This window comes from Cololabis saira, chromosome 17 (assembly GCF_033807715.1).
Source record: "Cololabis saira isolate AMF1-May2022 chromosome 17, fColSai1.1, whole genome shotgun sequence".
In the NCBI taxonomy this organism is placed as follows: domain Eukaryota; kingdom Metazoa; phylum Chordata; class Actinopteri; order Beloniformes; family Belonidae; genus Cololabis; species Cololabis saira.
Window position 1 is genome coordinate 35,948,789 of NC_084603.1, and position 20,480 is coordinate 35,969,268.

Sequence of the window (20,480 nt, forward strand, 5' to 3'; positions counted from 1 at the left end):
CTGAAGCAAACAGCTGCTGGATCTCCTCCCATTCATCCCATCTGATCTCATAACAGACGTCCATTATGAAAAAGAGTTCTTACACATCAGTCCATTTAGAAAAAATCATTTGGTCCTTGCTAGACTTTCAGATAGGGGGACATATCCATTGTTTTATTAATCCTTGAACACGGATGGAGCCAGAAGAACCACCATCAGCAGCACTAAATCAAGAAGCCACTTCCTTCCTGGCTTTATCCATCTCTCACTTGGTTGTGGAGGAAATCCGGTCCATTCTTCTTCTTTACGGTTCTGTTAACCTGTCCAACCACAGCGTTTCAGTCAGGTCAGGGTCTGAACTTTGACTAGATCCTCCCACGACCTTCATTCTTTTCATTTTCAGGTATTTTTGTTTTTGGTATCGCTGTCCTGTACACAGGTGTCCAAGTATTGTGGCTGCAAAACAAGCACAAAACATCCACCCTCCTCCAACACGTTTGACAATACAAAAAACAGAAAATGTCTTATTTTTCATGCAGATGATGAAATCAGGCCTTACATTATCGCTCACCTTTTAAACGACTGATGAAACAGTTAAACGGACATGGCTGGAAACACATCCTTTCACACCAAGGAAAGGTGTACGTGGTCAGGCTGGAGAATCGGTCAGTTCTTTAGTGTGACTTTATCATGGTAAGAAAACACTGACTTATGGCGCTTTTCCACTAATACCTACTCAGCTCGACTCGACTCCACTCGGTTTGGTTCTTTTCCACTAGGGGTCTAACGTGGCGAGTAGATACTTTTTCTGTAACTATTCTGCCGAGGTTCTAAGCGGCTGAGTCGGCTGTATCTGACATCATCACACTACAGGCCACCGATTGGTCGGGGGGTTGGAGTCAGACGTCTGAGTCAGGAGGAGGAAATCAGAGAAAGAGACTCTGACGGATTCTTGTTCATTTTATTCAACAGGCAATGGCAGCGCAAAAGTCTGTTTCATGATCCAACTCTGAGGTGCAGATGTTCATAAACCTGGTGCTGAGGAGAGAATTAAAAAGGGATCTTTAGTGTAGTTGTCTTCTTCATTTAGATCACACAATCAAATACGTCACAGCAGCTTCACTCCAACCTCCTACTTCTGATCTGGGTGATGAATTGTTATGGAAACGAAACTTGGCCGAGTTGAGTCGAGCAGAGTCGAGTAGGTACTAGTGGAAAAGCGCCAATAGATATGAAGAAGGCTGACAGCATCGTCTTCTCCTGTGTTATGGTCTTGATTTACCGGGGCGCACAGAGACGCCATGAACGTGACACCCTACGTCGTGTTTCACGCATTCAACGTTTCTGGAACGCAGGTTTCATGTATGTGAGGACACGCGTTTGCGAGATATTTCTCTTTTGTATGTAAAGGCCCAAAGACTAAACCTGCTGGTACACCTTTACCTAAAGGCGCTTTTAAAGGCACGTTAGATCCCTAGTGGAAAAGAACCAAACCGAGTGGAGGTGAGCCGAGCCGGGCTGAGTAGGTACTAGTGGAAAAGCACCGTAAATGTTACAGAGTGCCAGTATGGCTGTGTTGGCCACACCCCTAATGTGATTTTACTGTACCTCCTGAAGAGTTGTCGTGGATGGATGGAAATCTGGCTATGGAGACCAAAACTGTGTTTTACCAGACTGTAAATATGTTTATTTCTGCTGATGTATGAACAAGGAGGTCAGAGGAGATTCACTCACTTTGCTTGCAGTTCCTCTATTGAGGAACTGCAAGCTTTCATACTTCCCTGTTGGCATCTTCTTGAAAATGTGAATGTTGGCATTAATACGGGTGTACTCATTTTTCTACCCGCATTGTATTTGAATTTTGACTTTCTTTTTCATATTTAAGTACATATGCAAATATGTATTGTGGTTTTTTGGGGTCTAAGTCTGATGTGTGATGAGGACCAAACTATTCTTTATTACATACTGATACATAAAAACAGGAGTGCAAGCATCTGTGGTGTTAAGGCTGCATCTCTGCTGTTTCAGGTGTTTCTGGGATGTGGTGCTGGCGTTTCCTCTGGAGCTGCAGAAGAAGCTCCTCCACTTTGCCACGGGAAGCGACCGGGTTCCCGTCGGAGGAATGGCCGACCTCAACTTCAAAATCTCCAAGATCGACGTTCCAACGGACTGGTAGGTCCCCAACGCTGACAGAAATAAGGCTGGTTCTCAAGGTGGTCACTAGCAGCATTTTAGGGTGCACTAAGAATAACCTGTGGACACAGCCGTCTTCACAGATCCTTAAAATATCTGCAGCTGGATGCAAACTGTTCATGGTTCTTCGCTTCAGAAAGAGACAAGCTCACTTTGCTTCTGGCAGCCTTCAGGTCCGGTCCGGATGATCATGTCTCATGTCTTGCACGTAGAGAAAGTCGCATAAAGGCAAGGCAAGTTTACACTGCAAAAACTCAAAATCTTAACAAGAATATTTGTCTTATTTCTAGTTAAAATGTCTCATTTTTAGTCAAAAAAATCTCATTACACTTAAAAAAAGACTCATCAATGGAAAAAACAACAATTTTCACCTGTTTCAAGTAGATTTTCACTGAAAATAAGTAGAAAAATCTGCCAATGGATATTTTTTTTTATATTTGAGAAGACAAATCTTGTCCCATTGGCAGATTATTCTACTTATTTCAAGTGAAAATTTACTTGAAACAGGTGAAAATTGTCAAATAACAAGGTATTTTTCTGATAATGACTCTTGTTTTAAGTGTAATGAGATTTTTTGACTAAAAATTAGACATTTTAACTAGAAATAAGACAAATATTCCTGGTAAGATTTTGAGTTTTTACAGTGTATTTGTATAGCACAATTCAACATAGGGTAATTTAAACTGCTTTACATCAACATTAAGAGACACAATTAAACAGTAAATAACAAATACAATAAAATAAAACGAAAAGAAAAGAGGTAAAATAATAAAAAGCACAAGTAGTTAAAAAGTAGGGGCAGTAGAGTACAGCAGGTACATCTCATTCTTACAATGGCAAGAATTACATTTTCTATACGGTCAAAACGTACAAAGACCGGGTCAAATACAGTATTACAAAAGTAATCTGTGCCGATTCGTGTGGTGAGTCAAACCAATCTGACAATTCTACGTCACAATGCCTGCAATCAGGGCTTATCCATTACTTTGCGCGTTTTTCTAAAATCCTGAATCATCGAGACCTACGTCTCTAGAAAACCAGGCATCGGACGAATCAATCAGTTCCTTCTTCTGAGGTGATTCCAGTGTTTGGTGTGAGGTGAACTGACAGAGTTGAACTTGAACAAACCCTGACTCTGGCCCGGTGAATACAGCAGCTACCCCACTGGTCCCCCGTAAACGCCTGCAGGGGTTTGGTTTCAGGCTCAGGTTCTCGGGGGATATCTCCATGTCAAGCTTGTCCTGTAGGATTACAGATTAAAGAAAGTGGAAGAATGACACAGAAATGCCAAACCTTTATTAATAGTACACTGCTTTCTTTCATTTTATTTTTTAAATATTATTTATTGTTTTATCATTAAAATTATGAATATCTTCTTAATCTTAATGGAAATCGGCTCATGTGGCTTTAAAACCCCAATTAAAAAAAAGTTAAAAGGCTGCGTAAAATGCAGAGAAAAACAATGCAATGATTCACTCATCTCGTAAACCCATATTTTGCTCAATTCGAAAGATACAAAACGTATCAAATGTTGCAAATGAAACATTTCCATAGAGGAAAATGTTGATCTTGATACGGTTAACTGTTTCCTGTCCTTTGTATCTGACAAATGTCAGGACGCGGTCTCTTTCGCCGGCCCAGAAACCCCATCGAGCTGAAGTGTGTGGTGGAGCTGGGGGGGGGTTAAATAAGTAATGAGAAGGTTGGAGGTAAATCAATAAATAAAGGCATGATGGGCTTTTTTGTGAGAAACTTCCTTTCTCATTGGGTTATATGGGCCAACACTTTCTCACAGCCTGTGTGTGTGTGTGTGTGTGTGTGTGTGTGTGTGTGTGTGTGTGTGTGTGTGTGTGTGTGTGTGTGTGTGTGTGTGTGTGTGTGTGTGTGTGTGATCAATGATTTTGTAACAACAGTACTTATAAAAAAGTGTTGCAGCATTTTAAAACAACAGTTAATCACAGACTTATTGACAGTATTTGAGGTTCTTGTCTACAGGACTAAACAAAAGAACCTCACGATGTATTTCAAATGTCAAAGCCATCCCTTACTGCTACCACCCACACACACGTATGATCTGAGCTCTCAGGGCTCATGTTACTGGACCTGGGCTCGGGGGGGGGTCATTGTGTTAAATGTATACGTTGAGCTCATGGGTCCGGGTATGTCGCCTTGAACCCATCAACCTCACTGCCCCTCCACACTTTCCATTCCAGTTCCGTCTTCTCTGTACTTTCATATTTTTTTCTTAATTTGCTCAGAAATTAACTCTAAAATGATGATATTTGATAACATGTTTTATATAATCAGAAAACCTTGTATAAATTCATTATAATAGGTTTGTGTCGCGGCTTCGTTTACAAGTATTTCGACAGGTAACACTTTGCTGCAGCTTTCATCGGGTCTTAACTGCCGCCTCTTTGTTGCTTAATTTTGTTAGGATTTTTAAATTCCTCACAACTGTCCAAGAAAATTAAATTAAACTCCCTTTTATGTGAGCAGGCACAGAGCTTGGAGAGGAAAGCAAGAGGTCACAAACAAAAGAAGAAAGAACATTGCTACTATGTCTGATGGGGGGTTTTGGAATAGCTGGGTTTGCGTTAGTGGGGTCCAGCTGATTTTATGGGGTCTCGACTCATGCATGTCTCCATCACCAGGACAATGTTCAGGAGCTTCTACGAGGCCAACAATGTCCCTGCGATGGGTTTGGTGCTTCAGCACAGTGCCAATAAACACCTGGGCGGAGCCTGGTGTTGTAATCACGTTCTTTCCTCTTTTTCTTCTTCTATTTTATTGGATTTTGCTAAGAGGAATGGTGGCACATTACTGCCACCAACTGGTAAGAAGTGTAAGTCTGAACAATAGCTCCAAAGAGAGAGGAGGGATCAGCCATGTTGAAGCTTGCTCCTCCTGGAAACAGAAAACAAGTAAAAGGGAAAAAATTACCTGAAACAATCATGAGGAAAAACATGAGGCGAGTTGAGTCGGTCTGAGTAGGTACTAGTGGAAAAGTGCCAATAGACTCTCATTGGGTCTCCGACCTTCCCTCCTGTACCAGTCCTCTTGCTCCTGGTACTAGGTCCACTTCCGTTTATCCGTCTTCTCCAAGCAGCCCTCTCAGAGTTTTCTGATCTCTGAAGGGAGCTCCTGCTTTTGCACAGTTGATATGATCACAATGTCTGGTCTTTGCAAGTTAACCTTGATGTGGCCCGGGAACTTGAACTTCCTCCCTAGATCAACTCACAGCGCCCAATCCCATTGATGGTTGAGTATTCTAGCTGCTTGTCAGCTCTCGATGGGGCTGATTCCTCAGCCCTGACAAAAGTGGTGTTTCCTCTGGTGACATATCTACTTGACGTTGGCCATAGTTCTGGTGATGGCCTCTTCAACGGTCTTTATCATATAGTTGTGCTGCCTGTAGTAGTAGCCCATCCCCAGGGTTTGGGCAGCAAGATGTACTCTAAGGAAGCTCTGACCAGGGCACAATGGGGAGACTGGTGAATGAGCCTTGACCAAGAATTTGAAAATGTATAAGATTAGGAAACGCGTCATAAACAGCTTGGATGAACACCTTGATCTACCTGCCAGAAGTCATCCCAGGAAAGGAAGTAAAAGTCATAATCTGTTAGTCCTCCTCAACCCTCAACTTCTTCCAGGTCGTGCTTATACCTGGCCTTGGCCTTGTCAAAGTAGGGTTTGAGTTGGCTCTTAACCCCACCTTAGTTGCTGCTCTGCTTTACCAGAACCCTATCACTCAGCTGGGACTCCATTCGCTGTCCGTCTCCAAATGCCTGCTGATGCTATTGATAGTGTGTGTTGGTGCACTGAGTGCAAAAGAGAATATGAACCTCTTGAGTTGAGGCGGCTTAAAATGAGCTGGAGCTGGGTATTTTTCCCATGGAGCTGTTTAAGCTGTTTGGAAAACCAAAGCACATGATCTCCACTACGCACATTTTTCCGTGGTACAGCAGCAGAGGCTAAGGGATACGAGATAGGATGCTGGGTCGGTTAAAATAATCATCAACTTGCTAGGCCGTACTTCTCAACATCAGAGAGCCATGTCTCAAGCTCCTTGATGCTGGTTTGGATGGCTATCCCTGAGACTGCACTTGCTAATGCTCTGAACTGGTTTCTTGGTGAAGAATGGGATTTGCAAAACCACCCACATGGAGGTGGAACTTGTCCACTACTTTACCTTTCTTCAGCACCATGAAGTTGAACTTAGCCGTTCGGGAACTGATCTTTGCCAGGATACAAATTTCTCTAATCCCTGGATGCTCTACCAACCTATTGGCTCTGATGGTTAGGTCATCCATGGATGCTTTCATAGGAGTCTTTTAGATTTCAGACCCAGAGAGCAAGCCTCCACACTCAACAATGTTTGTGCGGCGGTTGAAGACAATAGACTTGTTTCCACTAGCGGGAGTTCTGGGTAGATTTTACGGGGACGGGCCGTTTGCGCGTGTTTCCATTACCAGAACCAGCCCTGTAATGTGGTCTTCAGGAACCTTAACAGGGGCAAAAAATTGCCCTGTGGTAAAGAGGCCCTTTTTCGACCCTGAGGGGCTACCTGGTGGGTGGTCTCTGCTGATTGGGTATTCTAAAAATAGGAAATTATATCCAACCCTCTCACGTGAACGTGTGACCATGAATCATTTACAGTGTTGTGCAAGTTCATACTTCTCATGAAATAGTTCAAAGTTCAGTTCATAGTTTAAAAATAGTAATAGTTCATGTTCATAGTTCACCATTTTTACTTTGAACTAATTCAAATTCAGTACGAATGAAACGCCCCCCTATCCTAAAACTGTTCACTCTATACAATCATGTTTTGTCCTAGTGGCTTTTCAACTTTAATCAGAGGCTGTAAATCTCCAACAATGAAGTCCATTATCAGTTTGCCTCCCTGTTGCAGGTAAATCCTCCCCCTGAAGGAGCAGCAGTGGGACTGGGGTCGTTTGGGGCTGTTGGGTCTTCCTGGTCTTTCCTGATCACTTTGTTTGATTGTCAAGGACTTGCAGATATTTTCTCACACTAGACGGATGCTTTAACTCCACATGACGTTTCAAATGTGAAGTTGACGAGGCAGACGCTCTGACTTGTTTTCTCACCACAGGTGGACATAATTTGCACAGAAAGGTTAGATTTTCACCGTCAGACTCTTTGGGGGACGATGTGTAAAATTCCTGCAGATAATGATAAGGATCATCATCTGACGGCTCGCTGACGCTGCGTCTGCAACGTCTCTCTCTTCACTGGTCATGTACAGATGCACAGGGCTCGGGCCACCGTTGCCATGGAGCCATAATTGGTGCAAATTAGCCTTCATCTGATTGGTCGATATGTGATAGTTCCTATTTTCTGCCATACCTTTTGAATGGTTTGACATAGAGAGTCGTGGGTGGTGTCATCGGACTCGGTTTTGAGTACTTGACCTTCATTGCCATGAATTAGCCCCGGCCCTTCTTCTGTTTGGTCGATATTTGATAGATCATATTTTCTGCCATAACTTTTGAATGGTATGACATAAAGAGTCGTGGGTGGTGTCATCTGACTCGATTTTGAGTCCTTGACCTTTATTGGTCAAAATTGCACGCGCGAGGGCCCGTTCATCGCTGCTTGCAGCTTTAATTGGACTTTTTTCTTGTAGTGTTATCTCACACGCTCGGACACCATCTGTTTCATGCCCATGAAGCCCAACTGCACTTAAAGAGTTGTGTATTTGAGGGGACAGTGGCACGTCAGCGTCATGTCCAATCGTCCAGGGTTTCTCTGTCTCTTTTCACAGCCATTACGAGGTGACGTGTGAGCAACGTCAGCCGGAAATCAACCCTCACTCTGAGACCAATGAAGTTTTTAACGTTACGCATTTCATTTCTGAAAAGGGTTTCAGTAAAGAGAAGGTTGGACTTGGATAAAGAGAAGCATGTTGGGGGTTTTCGTGAGGGGAAAATTTACTTCTCATTAGGTTACGTGGGTCAGCGTTTTCTCACACACACACACACATACTGAAACACTTGTTTGTTTGTGTGTGTGTGTGCAGCTCTCACACCGTGCGCAATACAAACAGTGGTGTTATTTATTCTGAAACAACAGTGGCAGTAAAGACTGACCTGATTGAATGGAGCCTCATATTCAATATTTTACATGCATATGAACCGATGTCCCAGTGAGAACTCAGAGCTGTCTTCCTACCGTTACCACGGCTACGCACGTATGAGCTGGGCTCTCATGGCTCATATCAGTGGAACTCAGTGGGGGGGGCAGTGGAGTGTGTTGGGGCCCAGGGGTGGAGGATTTGCTGGGAGTCATTGTGTTTAATGTATACAAGAGCGGCTTGAGCTCATTGGCCAGAGTATGTTGCCTTGAACTCATCGACCTGAAATCCTCCCCCCTTCATCCACCCAATGACCCACATCCATGTTGTTGTTCTTGGAGCTCCACCTTTGGATTCTCCTCACGTTCTCTGCATTCAGGTGGAGATGCACAACAGGATTTACTTTTATAGTTTGTCCTGTTTACCTCACAAATCTACATTGATGATAATTAATAACATGGTGACCAAGATCTTGTTCTTCATTCCCTCCCCTGATTGTTCTATTGATTGTGTATTGTTGTATTGATTAGACACGAACGCATGTTCGTGTCTAATCATGTGTTTAGTTATTGCCCGGTCTGTCTTCCTTTCATGCCAGTCCATTTATCTTGCTTCCTTTTTGTGGTTAAATAAAAATAACACTGTTTACTTCTGCATTTGGGCCGACACGGTATCTCAAGTATTAACTTTGCCCAAACTTTGTGTTTCTAATCCGTCTGAGCCAAACGAAGAGGAGAAAACTGTCTAGAAATGCTTGAATGCTTGAAATGCAACTTTTGTTCTTTAGTTTCAATCATTTTCTCATGGCATAGCACTTGTGTTTCTATGGGAGACAGTATCTATGGAAAGGGTTCAACAGTTTTGTGTGTGTGTGTGTGTGTGTGTGCGTGCGTGCGTGCGTGCGTGCGTGCGTGCGTGCGTGCGTGCGTGCGTGCGTGCGTGCGTGCGTGCGTGCGTGCGTGCGTGCGTGCGTGCGTGCGTGCGTGCGTGCGTGCGTGCGTGCGTGCGTATGTGTGGTGTATAAAAGTAGTAATCCATTAACTTTTTTTTAAATTTTATTTTATGTTTGTTTGGAATCACATGTCAACAATACATACATCTTTATGGCATAGTTACTTGTTTCAACACAGTGCTCCAATTAGTTTTTTTCCATTCACAAAACATGTTATACCAGACATGAACATGGGGTGTTTTCTATTATAGTAATACAAGAAAATAAATACTTAAACAAATTTTGTTTAAAAGAAGTAAAAGAAAAGAAAATTAAACAAAAGCAGGATGTTTCAGGGAAATATACATTTTCCATTTCTCCCAGATGTCTTTGAATTTAGATTGCTGCAGCCTCATTAAGAAAGTAATTCTTTCCATCACAAATATATCATAAATGATATGATACCATTCATCTATAGATGGGATGTTTGGCTTAAGCCATTTCTTTGTTATGGCTTTTCTTGCAGCTAAGCTCAGTATTCCAAATACCGGTAAGTGTTTAGTTTCAGAACTTACAGTGGTTGAACGTACAAGCCCAAGGAAGAGTTCGTCCCAATTAAATGCAATGTCCTCCCCAAATATAATCACTAGTTCTGTGTGAATGTTACGGTAGAAAACGTATACATTAACTATATGTTTTACACAACCACTGGACATGCCAGTGGGACTTAATTGATGAAAACGCTCTTATGTGAATGGGAAATAGTCAAACTCTTTACAGGCAGGTCTGGATGAACCATAGGAACACATGTTGATGGTAAATGGTGGAAACCATCCCCGCTGTCCACACGCATGTCCACACATGTGAGACTACCGCCCTCAGTTTACATGTCACATGAGTCCCGGGGGCCACAGAAGTAGATTAAAGTTGAGGATCTGAGTGTGTGTGTGTGTGGGTGGAGGGGTGGGGGCTTTGTGTTGAATGTATAGACGAAAGGCTTCAGCTGATTGGTTAGAGTATGTTGCCTTGGACTCATCGACCCGAAGGCTGCCACATGCCCCCCCCCACCCCCCACCCCACCCCCAGTGTTATTCAGCTCCAGCCTTTTCCTGTTCATCTCTTAAGCTTCTCAGGCCCTCACTTTAACATCCCCCACAATCCTCCTTATCACCTTCACATTTGTAGTCGTTAGCACTGGTCAGGCAACAACCTTAAACATTCTTAAACACAGATTTCCCCGGTTTAATTAGGGCCCGAGCACTGAAAGTGCGAGGACCCTATTGTATCTGTGATGTTTATTATTATTAGGGCCCGAGCACTGAAAGTGCGAGGACCCTATTGTATCTGTGATGTTTATTATTATTATTATTATTCTCGCCGTAAATAAATTGCCTTTTTGGAGGCCTTAAAATGCTAGAAAACTCACCAAATTTTGCACACGCTTCCAGAGTCGCGTAAAATTACGTATTTTATGGTCGACAGGCATGGGTCGACAAGAATGGGCTCTATAGCGCCACCTATTTTATGTTTTTTGACGAGCCCCACAATATGGTTTGACCTACAGCAATGTCCTTTATGTGTCTATTATATCTGACAAAGCCCTACAAAAAAGTCTCTTGGACCCATGCTCTAAGTTACACAGGAAGTCCGGCATTTTGAACAGAAAATTTCATTTTTTATGAATTCTGATCATTTCTAGGCCTCGTACTTCAACGAACTCCTCCTAGAGATTTTATCGAATTGGCTCACAACTTGGTTTGTACAATCTAGACACATGGCCGACGCTAAATTGCGAAGCTTTTAAGTTTCTGCCAGAGGGCGTGACCGTAGTGATCCGGCGAAGTTTGAGGTCATTTTTAAGCTTCGCCATCAAACATCAATTGGCTGTAATTCAGCAATACATGATTTGATGTGGTTGAAAACGTATGTGCATGATTGTAGACTGAGCCTGAAGACATCTATGGTGGAATATTCAGGATCGGTTGTAGCGCCACCTGTTGGCACCAGGAATTGTCATGTCTTGTAGTATGCATCTGTGCTCCAAGCGAGATCAGTTTATTGATCTCAAAGTTGGTCAGATAATAGGTAAGGCATTGACGATGAGTGACAGAGAAAACTGTAAGTTCTTATCAAAGGGCGTCGCTGTCAGAGGTTGTCAAATTTCGGTGTCTCGCCATGAACATAAAAGTTGTTGTAACTTAAACATAATTGGTCAGAATCAACCCAAAATCAATTCATGTAATCAGGCTTCCATTCTGAACAAGTGGATATGACAATCTTGGATGAACTCCATAGCGCCACCTTTTGGTCAGGTATACATTTTTCATCAAATTATGTGCTCTAATGGCTGTTTCGTTCATCCAATCTTAATCCAATCGACACATATGATTGTCAGTAGATCCCTTGTTGACCGTGTCGCGTATTGTGGCCGTAATTTGAAAGGAATTGGCATTTTTATGTCACTCTGTATTTCTGGTAAAATATTAATTAAAAATCAGAGATTTTGTGTAAGGAAAATTAAATGGCAGTTTCAGATAGCTTACAACAGGACTAAAAAATCATACACTGGAACATATTGTTTTTGAAGAACTCCGTCACTCTAAAAATTAAAAAAATGAACTAATAACATAAAAAGCTATGTCTTTGTCACAAAATGTCAAAATTGACATCCGACTTCATAGATATGTTGTTTACTATAATGAGAAAATATCATGTGATTTCTATAAAAGTATGTGTAATTCTGGATTTTTAATGAATATTTTTGTGTGATCAGGCTGTGTCTCAGTCAGATCCTGAGAGAGGAGAGGGGAGGGGCTGAGCTCCCGCAGGGGGAAGGGGGGGGGGGGGCTGATCTTCAGCGCGGCCGCCATCTTGGGGAGGGTGCCGATCAATGCGCCCGCCATCTTGGACAGGGCATCATTTGCTTAGTGCATAGTTTCTATGGACTGCAATCATCCATAACTCCCAGACTTTTTACCCGATTTTCACACAGTTTGGTTTGTTACAAACGGCAGAGATGTAGTTATGATACAGGATGCTGTCACACGTTAAAAATACGTACATTTATTCTGAAAGACTTTGTATTATGCTCTTTTACAAAGACATATGTTTTTTGTATAAATTGTATAAGGAAATAAGTTTGATTGTTTATTTGAATTTATTAGAGGAGAGGGGTGTGTTGTTGTATTTATATATATTTATTTATTTATTTATTTAGTTGAGAGTGAGAGTGACCTCATGCAAATATCTGAGATTAATTCCAATATCTGCTCAACAAACCACTTGCTCAGAAGTTGTTGTCTGTGTTTTGAAGTATACACTGTTGACATCCCACTTGCATTGGTTGTCGCTGTCTTGCCTGTCTCACTCACTGTTTTTTTTTTTGTTTTAGTCATTTTTCTTTCTTTTCTATTATTATCATAGCCTGTAATTCCTGTATATAATCGAATTGAATCAATGTATTTTACAATTAGCTGTGATGTACAATAATTGTCATTAAAACCGATAATATTCCTATTTGTTTTAATTGAAATAAGAGAAAAACATTTAATTTTATTAAAATAGAAAAATAATATTTATAGCTTATAGGCTATAAAAATAATGTTCATTAAAGCAGTATATAAATACCATGTTATAGCTATCTGTTTCTGGTTATTTTCATATAAAAGTACGTTTTTCAATGTTTATAATTATTCATAAGTATGCAGTGTTATAACTACATCTCTGACGTTCACCCTGCCAACACAGGAAAGATGAAATCCCATGAAAATCTGCAGTGTCTGCTCGCCCCCACCCTTACAGAGTCCCCCCGTGTCATGTGGTTTCTGTGAGGCCGTTTAGATTTGTGCATTTTCTTTACGTCACCAAAATGCACACCACCCCTCGGTCTCCTCCGCTGCTGAAACCACGCCCACCACCAGCTCAGTCCGCTCCAGCTGCAGCCAGTGTTTAGCAGCCGTGGCTGCTGAACAGTGAGGGAGAGTTAAGATGAGGTTTTGCATGGACATTTACCCTTATAAAAGGATCAGATCCCACAGCACGGACCCGGTAACTGACAGGAGTCAGCGGTAAGTTCAGGTTTTTTTTATGTCATTTATATCATAGACATATATAAAGGCTAGATGACTCACGGCGGAGTCTCCAGCGTCGTTCACCCGCGGCCATCTTGCCACAGGAGACTCTCTTGTGCGCATGCGTGCGCTATAGTTGTTGCTGTTGGAGGGTGAGTGGTCTGTACAGACAAAAATACTCATAACTTGCTGAAATCTTGACGGATTTACAAACGGATTGGTTCATCATAAACGTCATTAACGTGGGTATGATTCGGGATGCTTGGACATGTTGAAATTGTATCTCTTCGTTGCGAAAAACGACCTAATCATGCAGCATATACAATAGTTGTGTATCACCACTAACTAACGTTAACGTTACCTGCCCAAGTTATCAAGGGTGACCACCAATACTCAAGTTGTAAAAAAAAAAAAATCAGGGGGGATGGTGGATTTTATCATATGGGGACAGATAATTTGTGCTGATTACAAATAATATAATATATTACAAATAATAGCAGTGACCAAAACACCTGCAGAAATACTGCAGGAATGACATAGCAGCAGTTAAATGCAGCCTTCTGTAAGCTTTAAATATCCACTGGGCTTACAGCAAATACATCAAAACACAACAATAAAAAACACTTTTCTGAACTTATCAATATGACTCTGTCCTTCACAGGATAAGTAAAATGGATCACTGCAAAAACTAAATCTTAACAAGAATATTTGTCTTATTTCTAGTTAAAATGTCTCATTTTAGTAAAAAAATCTCATTACACTTAATGGATAGAGGTGTGTATATATATATATATATATAGACACGCATATGTAATGTAATGTCATGACGTAAATACATCATAATGTAATAATATATTAATATGTTATGTCATATGAATACATGTTATATGGTAATAATATGTATATATATATATATATATATATATATATATATATATATCATACCTGCCAACACTCCCGATTTAAGCGGGAGTCTCCCGATTTTCAACCATTTCTCCCGCCCTGCTCCCGATTTGTAATTTCTCCCGCTTATCTCCCGATTTTAAAGTGAAATGAGTCAATGGTGTTTCACGTGTCGGGGTTCCTGCATGGATGTATTATATTAACGGGTTCCTGACAAACCTGGCAACCCAACCCAAAAGCACTGCCTACGTCCAAGCTCCGCCCCATGGAGCTGCCAATACGTCAACGTCGCCGCCATATTGGATGTGGCAAGACTGCGCTGTAAACTAATACTAGTGAATGGACTTATTTTCATAAAGCGCCTTTCTACAAAGAAATTTACGTTTTACGTCTCATTTATTCATTCACACACGCACTAATATACTTGGGAAACAGTTAGGAAACAAATATAATATGTTTAATTTTCTCAGATGGCAAAAATAAGAACTTTATTGATCCCACATAGGAGTAATTCATGTTATATCAGCTATAGAGAACAAGGTAGTGCCGAAAAACAATATATATATCCCCCTCACAAAAATAAGAAAAATAGAGAAACATATTCTCTCATCAGCAAAGCATTACAAAAACATATTTTAAAATTTTAAAGTTACAAAATAACATATTTGAACCATTTTTCAGATTTCTTCAGTTATTTTATTGTTTGGAAAATGGTTAAAATATGTTATTTTGTTATTTGAAAATTTGTTTTGTTTGAGAAAATGCTTTGAAAAAAAGCTGAGGGAAGAGTTGGTGGAGTATCAAGTCATAGCAAGCAAGGATCTCCCACAGGAAGAGAGAGTTGAAGGTTCTGGGTTCTTCTAGGGAAAGAGGAGAGCTTTACAAATCTGGCATCACTGATGAAGGCAATGGTCTGCATCCCTCACAGCAATGAAGCTCAGAGAGGACATTCAGCATGGTGAAAAAGATCCTCACAGAAAACCCCATTGAGTATGGATAATTCTACTCTTTGCGCACTCCTTTCTTGCAAGATAAACCATACCAGCCCTGGCCACAAGTATGTACCCTCCAAGAAAGTGATTGAAGCTGCAAAGTCTGACACCTACAAATACAACAGGTCCTTGGGTGACAAAGGGAACCTGGAAAATTCAAATTTTATTGTTGTTAATACTAAACTTATTTGGCTCCAAGAAGGCTGTAGAATCATTTTGGGAGGTACATTTTAGCACATTTCATTGTAGCTATGGATTTAAAGCTCATTAAAAGTCGCCTTGTTTAGGGCCGCTCGGTGGCGCAGTGGGTTAAGCAGTGGCTCATATACTGAGGCTACAGTCCTCCTCCTGCAGCGGTCGCAGGTTCGAATCCCGGCCTGCGCACCTTTGCTGCGTGTCATCCCCGTTCTCTCTCTCTACCCGTTTCCAGTCTGCATCTTTAATAAAGGGCAACTAGAGCCCAAAAAATCTTTAAAAAAAAAAAAAAAAAAAAAGTCACCTTGTTTATATCAGGGCGGGGATGTTGTGAGTGGAGCATTCCAACCGCTACCCCAGAAAATCTCCCTATTTTTCACAGCCCAATGTTGGCAGGTATGATATATATATATATATATATATATATATGGTAATAATATATATATGTTATAATGTAACTATAAATATTACTAAGAATACTATAGAAATATTGATTAAATATGAAAACCATGTCATGTCATGGCGGCGCCATCTTGGTCGAGGCGCCGCATTGACTGCCTGAGAACGTCGGGCGTGGCCGCCACCTTGGATCGGTATCACTTTCACTCTAGTGCGTTCACTTCTATTGTGGAAGGAGGTGTCTGCATAAGTAAAATAACTATAACTTGCTTAATTTTTAACCGATTTTCACGCGGTTTGCTTTGTTACAAACGGCAGACATGTAGCTATGATACAGGATGCTTGATTTACGTTAAATATGCAAGCTTTCATGCTAAAATACGTTCTGCAGGTAGTCACACTTCAGGTATACACACATATATATGTATGTATGTATGTATGTATGTATGTATGTATGTATGTATGTATGTATGTATGTATGTATGTATATATATATATATATATATATATATATATATATATATATATATATATATACATGCACACACACACACACACACACACACACACACACACACAATACAAAATACAGTATAGCATATTAATGAATGTATTAATATATTTGAATAACAGACATAACAAACTTTAAAACAAAAACATAACGGAAAAAAAAGAAAAATTTGGAAGGAGTGTGTGTGTGAGGAATTGTATATTAGTGTTATAAATTAAATTATATAATAATGCAATCGCTATGATATATAATTTTACAATATAATACAGTCAAAAATATATGAAATGAAGCAACATACAATATAATAATACAATATGCTATATTACTGGGTACGCTAATATGATATAACAGCATGTAATATAATATGGTATAAAAGATTAATATAATATCATACATTCTGGACCATGAGATACAGCTGTACTGTATGATCGTCGTTCATTTGAGTGATCTGATTTTAACTACTATCCTCTCATCTGTACCGCCATGATTGTCTCTGTCTGTCTGTCTGTCTGTCTGTCTGTCTGTCTGTCTGTCTGTCTGTCTGTCTGTCTGTCTGTCTGTCTGTCTGTCTGTCTGTCTGTCTGTCTGTCTGTCTGTCTGTCTGTCTGTCTGTCTGTCTGTCTGTCTGTCTGCCTTTCTTTCTTTCTTTCTTTCTTTCTTTCTTTCTTTCTTTCTTTCTTTCTTTCTTTCTTTCTTTCTTTCTTTCTTTCTTTCTTTCTTTCTTTCTTTCTCCCTCCTTCTGACGAAAGGAGGGCCTTTTTGCCCCCCTAAACGGCCCAAAAAGTCACCAAATTTTGCACGCAAGCCAGGCATGGTGAAAAATGTGATATTTAAAGGTTTGCATTAATGGGCGTGGTAAAAGGGCTCAACAGCGCCCCCTTGAAAACTTTGTGCCTCAAGCCACACAATACGGTTTGACGTACATGCACGAAAATCGGTACACACCTGTATCATGGCGCAACTTAAAGAAAAGTCTCTTGGGGTCATGCCCGAAACCGAACAGGATGTCGGCCATTTTCAATTAATCGTGTCATTTTGGCGCAATTTATGCCATTCCTTCGGCAGTTAATACGGCCCGAACCGTAACGTGCACCCAGGTGTGTTATACAACAAAATGTGCGTCTCCATTTTCCCACACCACGCATTACTTTTCTCTTTCAAAAGTGTTACCGTGGCGACGCTAGACGGCAAAAAGCGCGCCCACCCTTCATCTGATTGGTTCAGACAGAAAAAACTTTGCGCCTCAAGCCCCATAATACGGTTTGACGTACATGAACAAAAATCGGTACACACCTGTATCATGTCGCTACTTAAAGAAAAGCCAGGCCTGTCGATAAATTTGATATTTCATGGTTTGCATTAATGGCTCAACGGCTCAACAGCGCCCACTAGAATACTTTTCTCTGCCATAACTTTTGAATGGTTTGACATAGGAAGTTGTGGGTGGTGTCATGGGACTCGGTATAGAGTCCTTGACCATAATTGGCGAAAATTAGCCCCGCCCCTTCTTCTGATTGGTTGTCCCTATTTTCTGCTATAACTTTTGAATGGTTTGACATAGAGAGTCGTGGGTGGTGTCATCAGATTCTGTATGGAGTCCTTGACCTTCATTGGCCTGAATTAGCCCCGCCCCTTCTTCTGATTGGTTGTCCCTTTTTTCTGCTATAACTTTTGAATGGTTTGACATAGAGAGTCGTGGGTGGTGTCTTTTCTGATATGCTTATGGGGGGCGGTGGCCATGAGTGCGAGGGCCCGTTCATCGCTGCTTGCAGCTTTAATTATTATTATTATTATTATTATTATTATTATTATTATTATTCTCGCCATAAATAAATTGCCTTTTTGGAGGCCTTAAAATGCTCAAAAACTCACCAAATTTTGCACACGCTTCCAGAGTCGCGTAAAATTACGTATTTTATGGGCGACAGGCATGGGTCAAAAAGGATTAGGCTCTATAGCGCCACCTATTTTATGTTTTCGACGAGCCCCACAATATGGTTTGACTTACAGCAATGACCTTTATGTGTCTATTATATCAGACAAAGCCCTACAAAAAAGTCTTTTGGACCCATGGTCTAAGTTACACAGGAAGTCCGGCATTTTGAACAGAAAATGTCATTTTTCATGAATTCTGATCATTTCTAGGCCTCGTACTTTAACGAACTCCTCCTAGAGATTTTATCAGATTGGCTCACAACTTGGTTTGTACAATCTAGACACATGGCCGACGCTAAATTGCGAAGCTTTTACGTTTTTAGCAGAGGGCTTGACCGTAGTGATCCGGCGAAGTTTGGGGTCATTTTTAAGGCTCGCCATGAAACACCAATTGGCTGTAATTCAGCAATACATGATTTGATGTGGTTGAAAACGTATGTGCATGATTGTAGGCTGAGCCTGAAGACATCTATGGTGGAATATTCAGGATCGGTTGTAGCGCCACCTGTTGGCACCAGGAATTGTCATGTCTTGTAGTATGCATCTGTGCTCAAAGGGAGATGAGCGGATGGATCTCAAAGTTGGTCAGATAAATAGGTAAGATATTGACGATGACTGACAGAGAAAACTGTAAGTTTTTCTCAAAGGGCGTCGCTGTTAGAGGTTGTCAAATTTCGGTGTCTCGCCATGAACATAAAAGTTGTTTTAACTTTCAAATACTTGGTCCAAATTGACCCAAAATCAATACATTTAATCAGGCTTCCATTCTGATATCCATTCTATATTTGGGACAGTTTGTCACCGACTTTATTCAAAATATGAACTCATTTTGAAATAAATCTTTACTTTGTCATGCAATGTCGAATTAACTTCTAACTTCGTAAAAATATTGTTGAAAATAATATGATTTGAGCATTGTATGTGCAAGAGAAGATTTATAATGAATGTTTTGAGTTGGATTAGAAGCATGAAGCTGTCTGCGGGCCGCGTGCGCGCAGACCGCGGGAACGCGCAGACGCAGCTCCTGGAAGCTGCCGGGGGCGGGGCAGGGCGGGGCGGGGCGGGGGAGGGGGGTTGTTGCAACTTGCAGCAACATGTGGAGTCACGCCGTCACGTCACGTAAGTTGTATTGTGGTTTTTTAATGCGTGTTGCAATTATTTTATTTTATTATAGTCAGGCCCGGATTAAGAGGGCAGGGGCCCCTGGGCAGAAATTCTTGATGGGCCCCCCCTCTCCCACGAAAACACACAAACAAGCAAACAAACTGGGTTTTGAATTATGGACTGCTATTTGTTGGAAACACCTGTAGCTTATACAGGATTTACACTGATAGGGTACTGTCTGTATGATTACAATGGACAAAATCGGCACCTGCAGATATCCTCCATCATACAGGATTTACACATACTTGCAACTATGCTTTCCTCAGCAAGCAGCTACAACATCAAGACCATCAGCATATTGTTACTCATTACCATTTGCAAACAAAAGCTGCTTCATCTCCACAAGTCCAGATTGTGGATTCAGAGTCAGATTCCTACATTATTCACACACAAACCCACACACACACAAAATACCTGTGGCTGTCTCATTCCTGTCTGTCTCTCTCCTCTCCTTCTCATCTCTGTTTCAGTGTGGCTGTCATCATGTTCTGCTAATACAAAAAGGATGCAAAATAGCACTGGTCAACTAGACTAAAAGCCTTATGATATTAAATAAAAATGAAAAATAAATGTAATATAGGTTGTCCTAACACACTAAAACACACACACACACACACACACACACACACACACACACACACACACACACACACAATACCTGTGTGTCTCTCTCTCTCCACTCCTCCTCCTCTGTGTTTCAATGTCTCTCTCTCCTCTCCTCCTATTCTTTGTTCCAATGACTCTCTTTCTCTCCTCTCCTCCTCTGTGTTTCAATGTCTCTCTCTCTCTCTCTCTCTCTCTCTCTCTCTCTCTCTCTCTCTTCTCCTCCTCCTCTGTATTGCAATGTCTCTCTCTCTCTCTTCTCCTCCTCCTCTGTATTGCAATGTCTCTCTCTCTCTCTCTCTTCTCCTCCTCCTCTGTATTGCAATGTCTCTCTCTCTCTCTTCTCCTCCTCATCTGTGTTCCAATGTCTCTCTCTCTCTCTCTCTTCTCCTCCTCCTCTGTGTTTCAATGTGGTTCTCATTTCTGGTTCATCTCTCTTTTTTTCTTCTTTTTTTCTAAATGTTTTTTCCCACATTCATCTCTCTCTCTTTCTCCTTCTCAGCTCTTTCTC

General features: G+C 41.1%; 1 protein-coding gene across 1 annotated transcript in view; it reads left to right on the top strand.

Annotated features, from left to right (window-relative positions):
• The window catches only part of LOC133463817 (probable E3 ubiquitin-protein ligase HECTD2), a 118,578-nt gene that overhangs the window by 90,001 nt on the left and 8,097 nt on the right, over positions 1-20,480 (top strand). Inside the window, exon 21 of the mRNA XM_061745541.1 lies at positions 2,008-2,151. Coding sequence (XP_061601525.1) covers positions 2,008-2,151 — 144 coding nt within the window. The remainder of the gene's footprint in view (positions 1-2,007; positions 2,152-20,480) is intronic.